The 15,570-nt window shown below is 40.3% G+C and overlaps 1 protein-coding gene across 5 annotated transcripts in view; it reads left to right on the top strand.

Annotated features, from left to right (window-relative positions):
- Positions 1-15,343, top strand: part of LOC125642499 (uncharacterized) — a 324,292-nt gene extending 308,949 nt beyond the window's left edge. For all 5 annotated transcript variants that reach the window (XM_075132132.1, XM_075132130.1, XM_075132131.1 and 2 more), the window contains 7 exons: positions 1,335-1,460; positions 2,268-2,396; positions 3,799-3,927; positions 4,371-4,499; positions 5,494-5,622; positions 9,936-10,064; positions 11,072-15,343. In XM_075132132.1, coding sequence (XP_074988233.1) covers positions 1,335-1,460; positions 2,268-2,396; positions 3,799-3,927; positions 4,371-4,499; positions 5,494-5,622; positions 9,936-10,064; positions 11,072-11,118 — 818 coding nt within the window. In that variant the 3' untranslated portion in view covers positions 11,119-15,343. The remainder of the gene's footprint in view (positions 1-1,334; positions 1,461-2,267; positions 2,397-3,798; positions 3,928-4,370; positions 4,500-5,493; positions 5,623-9,935; positions 10,065-11,071) is intronic.
- Positions 15,344-15,570: the final 227 nt, after the last annotated feature.

Here is a 15,570-nt window from a genome sequence, read left to right as displayed (position 1 = left end):
TTCTCTTTCAATGCATTTTCTCTTCCTTATGAGAGTGTGAAGCAGGCACGATTGACCCAGGGTTGCAGCCTCTGTGTCCAGTCTCTTCATGAGCAAGATCAAAATGGGAGAGGAGGTCACACTCCTCCTTTTTTGCCCCAAATCTGCTTACTGAGCTACTCACCTATGTAGGATAGGGATATATATATATATATATTTTTGGTCTTTTATCATTATTCTGTGTGAGCTCATTCAAGAGTGTAGTCATTGTCTGATTTCACCCACATAGCTGTTGCTGGGGCATTAGATGTTCTGGATGAGGTACACCACATGTTGTGATAAGCATGTGTAGGACCCCTGGATCTTGAAAGGTTGTGGAGGGTATTTATCACTGTAGCAATGGAGATGTTTGGAGGTTTAGAATCTGTTTTTCTGGCAGGATCTAGTGCCACTTTGAGTTGGTGTGGCCTGGTCTGTGAAGAGCTTACTTCTGATGATGAGCTTGGTGAGACTGGAGGGTCATTTGAAGGCCAGAAGAGAGGGTTGGGGAAAGATGTCTGTGGGTTGTAATTGATAAATGATACCCCATATGAGTTCCAGTGTGGGGTGGTAGACAACAACTAGGGGTGTGCAGATGATGGGGTTTTTCGCCTGTATTTTCTCAGGCTTCATGTGGATGAGCACTTATAGGAAAAGTTTGTTTGAAGCCAGTGAGCCTACTCATGTGAATAAATGCTCATGAGGATGAGAAAGAGCTCCACATTCTGGCCCTTGAAGTTTTGCACTGGCACCCTCATAAAAACTGGGTGACTAGAAGGTAATTAAGTCTTCAGTAAATCCCATCTAACCGTGGCAATCTAGTTTACCATTCATAATTTATGACTCTAATGCTAATAAAAAATTACTGCCTTGTTAGCTTTTTCAATTACTTTTTGCAGTTCACTATAACTTTTTTTACAAAACTTAACACTTCACCGTATTTTTGATAATCTGAACTGTTGCTGATCAATAAATGAAATATCAGTGTTATGGGAATGAGGAAATCTTCACTTTAAAGTGGGACCACCATTTAATACTCTAGTGAAGCTTGGTTCCACTTTCATTAGGAAGCTTCGTTGTTTTCACAGTAATGTTTGGTAGAAGATTCCTAATGTCAAGTAAAATTTCAGAGGAAAAATGTAAGCAAATATTTGGACACTTTTCTTTTTGTAAAACTGATGTCTTCAGATTCAAAACCAAGCTGAATGCAGCTTAGAGGAGTCTGCTTGATTAAAAGGAAGGGCCTTAGATTACAAAAAGAAACAAGGGTCTGGACAGCTGGCATGTTTAATGAGAAAAGTTCATGTTTCCTCTAGTTTGTCCTGTAAGCCGCTATGGGAAGGACTGCATCCTGTTGTGCTCCTGTGGTAAAGGGCAGTGTGACCCAGTGACTGGCAAGTGCTACTGTCCACCTGGCCAAATTGGACCCAGTTGTCAGCAAGGTAACAGAACGAGATCCAAGGGCACCCTGTCAATCTAGACATTTACTTGCAGCCGTCAGAAAAAGAAATATCTCAGCCCCACAGATGTAAATAAATTGCCATTATTTATGCCCCTAGGAATTCATTCTGTGAGCAATCGCTGCATTTCCTTATCTCTCTGGAGCAAAATGATGTTTTAAATGTAACCCAGTGTAAGCTGGTGGGCTGAGTCTGTAGCTGCTCCAAACTGTGCAGCTTCAGTTTCTTTGCTCAAGGCTCCTCTGCATTAACATAGAAATATTCAAAATAACACAAAGCAACCCAAAGTTGCACTGCCCTCAGCATGTCATCTAATAATCATGTTTATTAATGTCATGACTAAGGACCAACCAAGAAAGGGTCCCCATTTTTCTAGGCACTGTAGAGAGTAATGGACAGTCCCTGCCCCAAAGAGTGTATTATCTAAATAGACAAGACAGACATGGGCAGACACCAGGTTGGGGATGGGGTGAACACACAAGACTGAAGACTGCAATGGCAGCAAATGTCATGTTCATTCTACAATAATTCTTTTGGGGCAAGGGGATGGTTAGTTAGGAGGGGATAAGCTAAATGGAAAGAAAAGTGAAGGGAGGGACAGGGCAGTGGAGAAGAGGGTAGGCACAGCACAGGGCAGAGGTGTTCACATACACCCAAAGGCCCAAGTGCCCTGTTACACCAAGTATGTGTAACGTACGGTAAAGAGAACTTTCTGCATTCATCATTTCCTTCTTTTGCATTCATCCTCTTTGAGGCTAATTTTTTTTTAACAACTTTAATTTGCTGTAGTGTGTCCCCAGGGAAGCTATGGCCCCAGCTGCCAGCTAAGGTGTATCTGTAAGAATGGTGGTATCTGTGACCCTGTGAACGGATCTTGTTCCTGTGGACTTGGCTGGACAGGAAGTTATTGTGAGAAAGGTAGTATCTTCTCTCTCTCTCTCTCTTTTGACTCAACAAAGAAGAGGTCAGCAGCAGTATCAGATTTTATAATGAACTGCCACTGGCATTGTACAGTAATTCATGCAACACTTTTGGAAGTAAGACTATGAGTTATATTATTAGTTGGACCTTCTCAGTAATTTGCAAGGGTCACTAGTAGCCTGATGTTTTGATCCTAACAACTAAACTGCTCTATAGGAAATTTACTGGGAGCTGTGTGTTAGTGACCTCTCCAAATCTAGGTCTGAAAAAACCCTGCAGGCTGCACTAGCAGGAATGAACCAACCCTCAGACAGTGAGGGCAGGTTCCGATTAATCTTAGTGACTTAGCAGGTACTTTCATCATTGTTGTGGACATTTATGTCCCTAACACAGTTGAACAAATGTTGGGCCATATCCTCAGCTTGTGTAAATCAGTGTAGCTTCCTGACTTTGAGGGACCTAGGCCAACTTACACCAGCTATCCGAGTATATTTACATATTTTTCCAAAGATAACCCTATGTGCAGCTTACTCCAGTGATTTAGATGCTACAGTGATGAGAGCTACCTCAGAAAGAAAATCTTGTTTAGTGTATGCCCCCACCCACAGGCCTCTGAATTGGATAGTCATGCTGATTTGTGCATACCCATAGCAATGGCAGCTAGATATGGAACTGGTGAGAAATGGAAGCAAGGAGTTTCCAGATATACCTATTTGTTGTGACTTGCTCCAGAAACTCTAGAATGTCTTGGCAATGGAGGAACTACACTTCTGCAAAAAAGCTGATGATATTGATACATGATCACTTTTGCTATAAACAATTTGTGAAGCGTTTTAGTTCGCTATGGTAGGCACCTAATTATGCAAGGGTGTGAAACAGAGTTCTTTCCATTTCCATTAGAAATTACTTAATAATTAATGGCATCCATATATGATACAACAGAAACTGAGAAAACGTACTTTATTTAATGCTTTACATTTAACGGTAAGAAAACATTGATGTAGGTACAAAAAAAACTGAAATGATGCCATTTGTTGTGTATTCTGAGAACGTGCAATTATACTTTTTTTCATCAGTATAAACCATACGGAAAGACAAATTCACAAATGGGAATTGTGGAAAGAAAATGGCTTTTCAGTATTGCATAAACATCCAGATAGTGAAAAATATTTCTCTCACAAATTTGTTAAGTTGTTCCCAGTTATGCAGAAATTTAGTGAACCCATAAAGCAGATAAATTTCACACAGGTGGGGAGGAAATTCACAACAAATAGTTCTTAGCTATTAAAATAAAAATAAAATAAAAAAATAAAATCTTTTCTGACTAGTATTATTTCCTTACGTGTCTTTCCAGTGTGAAGTGTGGATAAATAAAACTTTTTGTTCTTTTTATTAACAGAATGTGCCCCGGGTAAATATGGTTCTGATTGCCACTTAAACTGCTCCTGTCAGAACAATGGATCTTGTGACAGGTTTACTGGTTGCTGCCAATGTCCAGAAGGTTACTATGGGCACTCTTGTGAGCACAGTAAGTAGACAATCCTCTCAGAGAAAGAAGGCCTCAACTTTGCATCAGGGGTTTGTGTTAGTGGATCCTAATGCAAGGGCCTGAGTAGTTCTATAGTCCAGCAATAAAATTATGTATGTACCCAGAGCAGTCATGTGCACTTTTTGGTGTTTCAATTAAAAATTGTCTCTCTTTGCGGCCCTGATTCGGCAAGCTACTTAAGAATGTGCATAATTTCAAGCACATAATCTCATTGAAGTCAATGGGACTACTCACAAGTTTAAAACCACAGATATGCTCAAGTATCTTGCAGAATGAGTGGGGCCCATGTAATAATTATTATTGTTAACTCTCTTCTTGCAGATATAGCAGGAAACTCTCAGACTTACAGGATGGTGTATTCTTTTTCTGCATATACTTTTGTCCCGTTGCCAAAATAACATTTGTAACCTTTCATTTCCCAGCCTGCCCTGCTGGATTTTATGGTCTAAACTGTATTCACTCTTGTGATTGTAAAAATGGAGCTACTTGCAATCCAGTGACTGGACAGTGCATTTGTCCTGAAGGCTATGAAGGTGTCCAGTGTGAAAAAGGTGTGTGTAAACTTTTTTATGTAATTTGGGCCTGGCACCATATGTGTTCTGTCTTCTTACTTCTGTATTTTTCAAAGAAGACTTTATTTATTTTTGGACACTGTGGAATCTTATCATTAACCATTTCACTGTTAATTGTTCTATCAAAAACATCTGGATCAATGACCTTGTCCACAATCACACCATGCTTGTCATGCCCTAACATTCGTCTTTTTGAAAGAATGTTTCCCAAAGGAAAAATTATGACATTCTATCAGATATTCAGATCATTAAAAAGCAAATGAAATGTAGCTATTTCCATACTACATTCACATCTAGTCCATTATTCTCTCTCCAGTAGTGGACAGTAACATCTGCTTCAGAGGAAGGCACAAGAAAACCTGCAGGAGACAGTTACGGAATAATCTATCCATAGGAAAAAATTCTTTGTGACCCTTATTAGAGCTTGGATTATGCCCTGAAACTCTAAACTCTTGGGTTGTTTACTCAGATCTCTGGATATTCTCGTATCCTATATAAATGTCTAATCCTGTTCTGAATAATGCTAAGCACTTGGTCTCATTGATTAGATGAGTTCCACAGGTTACTTTCACAAAACAAATGGCTTCTATACAGTTTTAAGTTTGCCACTAACATTTCAAATAAGAGTATCAACTAGATTAAGTGAGTATTCTTACCTCTCATGTTGAAAGTTACATAATATTTCTCTGCTGGTTGTTTGATTAAAAATCAAATGAAGTACCTAATTGCAACAGTGCTGGGGCATGTTACAAATACCTGCAATAGGTTGAATTAGATTTAGCCTGAATAAAAAGAAAGCATGCAAGTATTAAGGCTCTTCCATCTGTAAGTCTTTCATTAAAGTGTGGCAATTCATACTAGATTCACATTCGAGCTCATGAGTTCTAGGAGATATGAGTGAAAGATTCTACCGAAATAACGTGTTTCTTGCTATTGGTGTGTACAGCACATAAAAAAGTGTTCTTTTTGTTAGGCTGTAATGTTGGAAGATTTGGAGACAAATGTCAGCATCAGTGTGACTGTGAAGGAGTAGCCTCATGTGAACCTGTAACTGGAAGATGCCTTTGCCCACCTGGCAGGACTGGAGACAAATGCACCATTGGTAAGATCATTAAACACCCTTCAAGGGCTGATTTACACAAGACTTTTGTACCTATACATGGGCTTAGAAACTTATCAGTACAACCCCCTTGTGTGGGTGCAGTTATGCAGGATTGCTATCAGGATGGCTCATTCCCTGTGGGAATAAGCTATGCCAATATAAGAACCTTTTTAAGGAGGTGGTACCACTTTTAACTATATCAGTTTCTAAACCAATATAGTTATAGTGGTAGAAAAACTGTATGTGGACCATCCCTAAAATGTTATTCTCCTCTATTTTACAACAACACACTACCAATGGATACATTCAGAAACTCGCAAACAGCAACTGTGCAGAGTAAGGGAGGACTCTTGCAGGGGGCTGTAAACTGGACTTCGGAGATATTTCTGCTTGCTTTTGCACTCAGACTTGTGGGCAGAGCTTTGCAAACCAAGGCCAAAGCTGTGTCAAGGATCTATGATTCCACCCCCATGTGGAAACATTGACCATTGTCCCCAGAGAACAATAATACAGGAGCTATAGCAGCTACTGCCGGCTCTGGGCTACAGAAGTTGTCTTAGGGTAGGTCTACACTGCAATTAAAAACCCACAGCTGGCCCTCGGGAGCTGATGGGGGCTAAGGAGCTCTAAATGTTCAGGCTTGGGCTGGAGCCAGGGCTTTAGTACCCTGTGCGGTGGAAGGGTCCCAGAGCTTGGGCTTCAGCCTGAGCTTCAACATCTATACCACAATTAAATAACCCATTAGCCTGAGCCCCATGAGCCCAAGTCAGCTGGCATGGGCCAGCCACAGGTGTCTAATTACAGTGTAGACATACTCTTACAGGTCCTGATCCAAGTAAACTCCCCAGCACGCAGCAGGCCCTTGGAGTGTGTACTAGGTAACTGATTTGCTCAGCAAGGTAGAATTCTTCCCTATGTATCAAAATTATAAAAGTGGGGGAGAAAATTCTAGTTTTTTCTTTACAACAGCTGAGTCCTAATGAAATTGTGGTAGTTGTGACAGAGTGTAGATGGCAGCTAAAATCCTCATGCCAGATTCTGATCTCAGTCACACTGGCAGAAATCCAGAGTAACTGTACTGAAGTAAATGGAATTAAACTTGAGCGCGGAATCAGGTCCCCATTATAAAAGGTAAAAAATACTAAAGTAAACATGCTGAGTCACTACTAATATTTTAAGATCTCAGTTGGAGAATACCAGAACCACTTTTCAAGGGTCCTTTTGTTCTGGGAAATAGCATGAAGCAGTTAAAAACGGAGCACATTATCAATGAAAACGAGAGGTTAAATAATTGCTGGAAACTTACAAGTTGGTGCAACCCAAAAGCTAAAAAAGAAAATGACTTGCTTCCCCTGCTGCACTGTCCTGTGGTCAAAAATCAATCTCCAGACCCTGTGGTCTGAATGGAGAGTTGAACCACACAATACAGTGAGTAAGGCTGCATGAATCCAAAGATCTTGCCAGTGACTTTAGGCAGAAATGAAACGCAAGGGGGAAGCTTAGCGTTGAAAATGTGAGCAAAGTTTCTGCTTCTTTCAAAGAAAGGGAGGGATTTTTATTTTCTTAAACCTGCTAGTCACAACCCCCATCCATGAAAAGCAGTTATGGAGCAGGTTTTATTTGCGTTTTTATTTTCAATTAGGCTCCGTTCATCTGTGATATAACTGTGAACAGCTGTGACTATGCAGCAGCTATAAAGATAAAAGGCCTGATTTTAATTTGAACTCTGGTAAGGCACCCATTAAACAGCCAAAATGTTAATTAAAAAAAAAGAGAGAATATAACAAGCTTTTATGGGACCTCTTTTTTCTGGTAAATTAGCATTGCAGACTTTCAAACAGATGTCTTAAATACACTTTGTTGTTATCATGAAAATGTGGTATTACATAAATAAAAATCAGGTCCAGAGGTGTTCAGGAGACCCTGTCTCATAACATTTCCTAATTGAAAAAACCAAGCTTCTGAGACCAAGGGAAGAATTCCCCCACACGTGGGTTAGTAGCTGAAACGGCAATTGGAAACATTTTTATTTACATACTGCTTGGTGCAGTGAAAGGGAAAAGATTCTTTATATTTACAATGAGTTCTTTGGGGGGGAAGAGCTGTTATTTACAATGTATTTAGCACCCTGCCTTCCCAGCCTGTTGCTACGTTTTCCTCCAGGCATGTATCCTAAGTGCATAAACAACTTTGAAAAGTTGTGATGAAAATGAGGCACAAAACCTATTTACTCATCTCTTGCAGTGGAGATAGATGATCATGAAAAAGCATAATGATGTTTTACTAGCCTGGTGAATAGAATAGGTAAATAGAATTTTGCATGATGGGCATAACACCTACTGCACCCCCAGCACTTCTAGTTCCAGCACTCTTGTCTCCCTGTAGTATCCAGCCTCTCACAGGATACTCACAGAATTACCAGCTTTGCTGTCCCCCAGAGAGCAGTGTAGGCAAAGCTTGGCTGGTACAACTCAGGCCCTTTATAACATCACAGCACTGAGATATAGTTATAGTGAAAACAGTCATAAATTTATTACCAGAAATAAAGATTTCAGAGATACTGAGTAGGGATAATAGAAACAGAAATGGTTACATATAAAACAAAAAGTACAGCACACTTCTTAGAGTCTAAAGTTATCTTTAACAGGCTAAAATCCCTAGTCTAAAGCACTTTCTAACCTAAAATGACTCCCCACATTACCAGCCAAAATGGTTGAGATCCACCTTTCATGGATGCAAAACGCACAGTTCTTTTTTGCTGCCTCAGTGATGGATAACAAGATGTCCTTTTGCTTTTCCTTATATTTCCCAAAACTCATTGTTTTGTCCCCGCGATTGCCTTCACGTGTTGGTGTTGTCTCCATATCCAAAACAGGCTTCCATTGTGTTGTCTTCAGTGCTTAATCTACATAAGAACCTCGGCAAACAGGTGAATATACATCTATTTGCCTGGCAAAACCTATTTGTCAATCCAGCCTAGGGCACAGAATCTAAAATATATTTTTAGTACATAAGTACAACTCCTTAAATATCATCTGTACTTCTTGCAATGATTATGAGACTCAGTAGGACATAAGCTTTTTATTAGGCACCTCACATGACCCTTTTTGGATAAATATTATGAAAGCAGTGTGGAGGTGTAGTGAGTTTGTTGGGCCTGATAGAAGTTGCTGTTACAGAACAGTGAACCCTTTGCCAGTTGGCATTGAGAGGTTCTTAGGGTCATAAAGGGTGATATGAAATAATTTTCAGATTGACTCTGCCTGTCTTGGTTTATGTGAAGATTACATAGTGCCATGCATAGAGAGCCAAGAATTGCACTGGGTAATTGTGGAAGCCAGTAAGAATCTATAAAATGACAATAGCCTGCTTGAAGAAATCCGCAACTCCCTTTCAGTGGCTTAGTTCAGGGGGCATAAGTTTGTCACCATCCACTCTCATACCTGCTACAGTTCTCATATTGGGAACTTCTTTAAGACTTTTTGACCATGAATTGGCTGGACCAGTGAGGCAGGACCAGTTAGTGGATGACAAACACAGGCTTCAAGGCTTTCCAAAATGTGTGTTTTTTCTTATTGTTTAGCAAGTCTGGGTCTCTAATTGTTTTCATGGTACTAACAGAGTATGCTAGATGAGCAGTGGAGGTGTGTACCAAGGTCCAAGGCAATTAATCATACAGGATAATAAGTCAGTTCTCCTCCTTTCTTTGTTTTATACAGATGAGTATTTACCTTAGGCAAAAGAGAGGTCAGCTTTTTAACACAACAAAAACCTTCAGCAATTTGGAATGGGCAAATAACGATAGTCAGTGATATTTTCTGTTCCAGAGCTGACCCCCACAAAGTTTTACCATGTCACACCCAGATCACAAATGGAGAATGACATTTCGATTCTCAGTTGAGCCATTCAGAGTTTTTTCCAGTGAAAAAGCCAGGAATTTTCATGATCTCTCAGGGAGAAAAATCCCCAGTTTCAAACTGTGTGAGACATTTTCCCCTGAAACTCTGATATTGGCTCAAAGTTAATCTGCCCTGTTTTCTATATGTTTTCTACACCATTCCCCATCTTCTACCAAGGTCAGGGCCTATGTCTTATACTGAACTTCTCTAATGAATTGTGACACATGGTTCTATTGGTTCCTGAGAAGAAGTCTTGTTCTCCTCTCCTTACCCATATCCTCCCCCCTCCTCTTTTCTGCTTCTTCCTTTCCTTTCAGACCCTCTTCTCTACCCAAAGTGCTTAGCTGAGTCAAAGACACTAAGCGGTTTTAAATCTGTGCAGTAAACATTTGCTGAAATGTTTTGCCCTTCCAGAATGCAGGTCAGACCAGTATGGCCCCAGCTGCTCTCTGAGATGCCAGTGTGCCAACAAATCCCAGTGTCATCCTCACAATGGGAGCTGCATGTGTCCTGCCAAGTGGATGGGGCCAACCTGTGAAGAAGGTAACACAGGAAAGAGATGGTAGCTCTTCTAAACAGAAAATTTCAAAGAAGTGTCTGCTTATCTTGGGAAAGAATGCAGTTGAAAGGCCAGATTTGTCACTATTTGGGTACCACGGGATTGTGCCAGTGGAATGTGGGCTCTGAGCCCCTGGCAGCAGAAAGTCCACCTGGAGGGGGTTGGAATGTTTAAGCGACCCATGTTAGCCACTCTGCTAGAGGGCCTGAAGCTAGCTGTTGCAGCCATCAAAGTAGATAGGAACATTCCAGGAGGAGGTGAGGATTGACCAGCTGGGAGATGTACTTATTCAGCATGTCTGAGGGGGGGGTCCCACTGAAGTCCCAGATGCAATTTAAAGCTAGTTTCCCTCAACAAAGACAAAGGCCTGAATGCCTACCGCACGTAATACTGTAAATGCCTCCCACTGCACAGCTGTACCTCTTTTGCCCCCTCCCTCCACCCCGGGGGGGCATGCCTAAAATTTGTTAAACTCGCAGCCTCAGGAAGGTAAAGAAGGAAGTTAATGATCAATGTATATCTCCCATACACTCGAAGGTCAATGATATATCTACCTATTGTTAATTACGAGATACCAAGCTGAAATGCTATTGATGGCCCGATGGGTAGGTGAGACCGTGGAAAATAGAGATCCTCTCTGCTTTGTGAGGGTATTAAAAACCCCATGACACTCTTTCCTAGGGTCCTTAGTTTAAATTACCCCTCTCATCTGTGATATGTAGTGCTGACAGTTCATTAATGTTACCATACAATTCTGCATTTAGTTTGGGAAACACTTTAGGATCCATCGATATGAAAGATCTAAATGCAAGTGGCCTTTGCCGTTATTACTGAGGTCATTCTCTCTGTCTATAACCTAGGAAACAAGCATCACCTAGTCCTCTGCTTGCTGATGGAGGCTGCATTATCAAAATGTTTATTGTGTAACCTATATTAAATCTCATACAGTTGCATTATATGGCACCAAAACTATTTCTACTTAATTCTCTAGGAGGCCCTCCAAAACTTCCTTCTTATGAAGAACAAACTCAGGAATGAGGGAATGCTTTTTCAAGATCTCTACAACAGCAATGCTTGGACTAATAAATGAATTGTTTTATAGGCACAGACAGTATTTAAACTTGGGTACAAGAACTGCTTGAATTCAGTTTGAACTGTGCTGAAATATTCACACTTTTTCATGGAAGACAACAGTGGCCAATAAGTAGTTTGGATCCCTTTTTAAAACTTCTAACCTGTTTCATTTATTTATTCTTAACCTCCTACTTCTCAATTAATCCACTCTGGACATTCTTTCAGATTCCCGTTGTCACGTATTGTTTGAATTACATGTGGGGGAAAATATTTTTAGCAATACTGATATTTCAAGACTATCATGATAAAAAATGTAATATACACATTTACAATAAGCCACATTAAATACCAGTGGCTTTCTAAACCCAGCTGACAAGGAGACTGGTGATAATACCTATTTGAACTCCAAGGTCTCAAGCTTAGATCTGGTTTATGGAAAAGAGTCTAGCTACCAGAGAACAGAATGGAATCTGTATGGGTTTTCTTCATGTAGATTCAGTTTTGCTGGTTTGTCAAAGTCAAACCATTGAGTGGCTCTCAAAGAAACATCCCCTTTTCATTTCAGAAGAAAGGTATATCTTTTGAGGATGCTGTGGGAAGCAGGCAGAGATGTCTGATTATTGGTGATTTTAAGATAAATTATATCTCCTTTGTAAACAAGACATTGTACTGTGCTTGTACTACCCAGTTTGGTGAAGTTAGACGTTAAATTCTGAGAATTTAAAATGGTTCTGACTTTGTTCAATGTTATCTGTTGGTCACTTTGTAAAACAAAGTGATCATGGTTACTGAAAATATAGTTAATACTATTTTTGTCCATTTTACAGGTTATCCTTTTAATATAGGACTAAGTAACTGTAAAGATATAATGTTCTGGATTTTTAGTGTCCTGACCCTCATGGGATGAAAGATTTAATGGCACCAATTTGTACCATTGTTCTGATCGGTTAGAAGTTATAAGCCTGTTCATAGCAACTCTCAGTCTGACTGGGTAAAAAGTGGAACTTACTCAAAAGCGGCATGGAATTTAGCGAAAGATTGTATGTGTTGCCACTTAAGCTCTCTTTCACACATCATGACACACGAATGGCGACACTGCAGGAAAAGGCCCTGGTTTTCCTTTTAAAAGGTTCATCGTTGCAATTGTGGTAGTCTCTGATTTCTGCAGTCAGACACTGTCCAGATAAAGCATCCCAAGCTTCAGCTGAGGTCTTGAACAATTCATTAGCTGCCCAGTCAGTAGCAGGCCACTGTTGCTCACCTGGGACTTGAACTCCGGTTGTGATCTATTGAGAGCGATTAGAGGTTTGGTTGGCATTTGTTAAGCATAATGAAAGTATGACTATTGTTGTCCATGACTACGCTGTTATTGAAAGTAATTCCAAACATTCCTGTGACAATAACAGAATTAATTAACCAACAGTGCTTTGAGCCAGAAAGACACAGGGCCTAATTTTGATCTCACACCAGTTCTACTTAGTAACACAATGGACATGAGTGGAGTTATTCCCAGTTTACATTGATGTAAATGAGGGCAGAAACAGCGATGGCCTGGAGTTACCCAGAAACAAACAACTCTCAGTGGGCCTAGACCAGCTGCTGCTGTCATTTTAAGTCTCCTTTTTAAAGACACACTGCCCTGATTCTCAGCTTACAGTAGTGTAATTCAGGAGTAACTCCACTGAAGTGAATGGAGTTTATACCAGGCTCAAACTGTGAGAGAGGAGACTCCAATGCCTTGTTTTTAACTACAAGAGAGATATGCAATACAAGGCAAAAGTGACTGCCCAAAAAAACATAGATATTGCAAGTAATGCATTATGCTCAGGACTTTGAACTTAGGGACAATACCCACAGTCTTTGGACAAATGTATGGTTTGTTTACTCAGCAACTGATGCACAAAGAACCAATTTTGGCATATGCTATTTTGTAGTAGTACACAATGTTTACTGTTTTTCATAATACATGTATTTAACTGTAATAAGAGCTGCTTACCAAAGAACCCTTTAAGAAGCCATATTTATAAGCAGAACCTGTGTTTTCAAAGGACTGTTCTATTTTTCTTACCATACCCCTCTTTATTTTAGTGTATTCTTGTTTACATTTTCCACAGTACTTTAACTGAGCACTGTAAATATGTACTGGAAATGGAATTAATAATTTTGTCTGTACTGTTTCTTAAAACAATTACCCAAGTAAGACATAAGACACATTGTCAAGAAAACAATAAGAATAATATAGGTTATTTCCCACCGAATTAGAGGCCCAGCTAGAACTGGTCAGGAATATTTTGAAAAACATTTTTCATCAGAAAAGGCTAGTTCCTCAGAACCAAAACTGTTTGCATAAATGGGGTCAGTTCTGACAAATTTTGTCTATGCAAACATTTTTTAAAAGAAAATTTTGAAATGGTCAAACCAGGATCTTTTGATATTTTTCTGGTTGAAAAGACTTTTTGTTTTGAAATGTAAGTTAATTTATGGAAACAAAGAATTTTGAAACACTTTGACATTCAGAATGGAATATTTTGATTGACCTGTGCAAAAAAAAATTGGATTTTCAATTAGCAGAAATTTTTGAGGATGACTTTTTGTTCCAATTTGGATCAGGGAAATGTTTTTGAAATCTCAAATGATTACAGGATGGGAAAATCATTTTCTGCCCAGGGCTAGGCCCAAGATCTGTTATCATTAGTTAGGTACTAACTAATTGAAAACTTACTTGGAATATTGTGAACAATTTGTGGATGCTACTTCTTACCGTTGGTGAACAACATTTACCAAAGAGGGAATTATGTGCCTACAGAATGTTGTTAAATAAACTACATGGGCTTTTTTGTCCTGGGAAAGGTGTTAAATAGTTTTCTGTTACACTCATTTTGTTAAACTGTGGCAAATGAGTTTTATTTGTTACTAAAACAATGTCATACATTTTAATAGATCATTTATTCTGTTTAGTAAAATACCAGTATAAACTGCTAGGATGACAGTTAGCATTGAAATGTCTCGGCAATGACACCTGTCAGGAATGATCTAGATTATACTTAGTCCTGCCATGAGTGCAGGGGGACTGGACTAGATCCCTTCCTGTCCTATGATTTAGTATATTTTAAATTCATTTGTATCTTCAGCTTGGTGCACTCTCCTTGGCAACCTATTTCCCATGTCATGTCAGTCAGTCATAGTGGAATTTCTAGACATTCGTGGACTTTGTATTCTGAATATAACAAGCATGTTATATGAACACACAGGTCACTACTGCTCTTTTACATTGGTGTAAATCTGAATCAACTCCAGACTTACAAGCAGCTAAATGGGTAGACTATGACCTGATGAAGCCAGCAGAATTCTACTCAATGTGAGTTTAAGCAAGCAGAGCAGCATGTTTTAGGTTAGATTTCTATAATTATAATACTATCTTCATAGGGAAACCATCAGGATTTTGAAAATTCCCTGCTCCTCACTGCCAAAACTTACTGTTCTACTTTTATCCTTTTTATGTTTAAGAACCATAGCTATTAAAGTTTGCCCAGATTTCTTATTAACCCTATTATTTTGATTGGCTGCAGGTTTCTGTTTGCCTAAGTAATAACCAGCACAGTATCAGAAATTGCCAACAGGACAAACATGGAAATTATGGACACATTTTGGAAGCATCACTGATTGTTATTGCTGGTTTACCCATGCCAAAAAAAATCATGTTTATTTCAGAATTTATTCTTTTACCAGGGAGAAGGGAACAGAGTCCTAGGAATAGCTCTTTACTCCTCGGGGCATTCTGCGCCAAAAAATAAAAATTCTATGCATAATATTTTAAAATTCGGAAAAATTCTGCACATTTTCTTTGTCAAATAAATGTGGAGGCTCCAGCATGGCATTGGGGAGCGCAGGCCACTGGCTGCACAGAGGTGGGAGATCACTGTGCAGCTCCCACCCGGGGCACAGACTCAGCAGTGAGGCTGCACCCAACTCTGACTCAGCACAAGGACTGGGCCTGCCCCAGAAACACTCCAGGGCCCTGCCCCTCCATGCCAGGTGCCCCAGGTGTGGGCAGGCAGATATGGCAAGGCAGGATCCAAGTGTGGAGGGCCTTAGTGTGGGAGATCCAGGTGTGGGTTGAGAGGGTTCTGTGTGGAGCAATCTGGGTGGAGGCGGCTCAGTGGGGGATCCGGGTGTGGGGGGGATCTGGATGCATAGGGGCTTGTTGGGGGGTTCTGGGTGCAACGGTAATGGGACTCTGTAGGAGGGTCCAGGTGAAGGTGGTTGGGGCTCAGCAAGGAGGGGCTATGGGTGTGGGGGGGGATAGAGCTCGGCAAGGGGGTCTAGGTGTGGGGGACTCAGTGGGAGGGGGTGCAGATGCTGGGGTAGTGAGGCTCAGTGGGGTGGGGATCCAGGTGCAGTTGGTTGGGGCTCAGT

This window comes from Caretta caretta, chromosome 9, assembly GCF_965140235.1.
Source record: "Caretta caretta isolate rCarCar2 chromosome 9, rCarCar1.hap1, whole genome shotgun sequence".
In the NCBI taxonomy this organism is placed as follows: Eukaryota; Metazoa; Chordata; order Testudines; family Cheloniidae; genus Caretta; species Caretta caretta.
The sequence above is the reverse complement of the archived record's forward strand: the minus strand, read 5'-3'. Positions and strand labels throughout refer to the sequence as shown.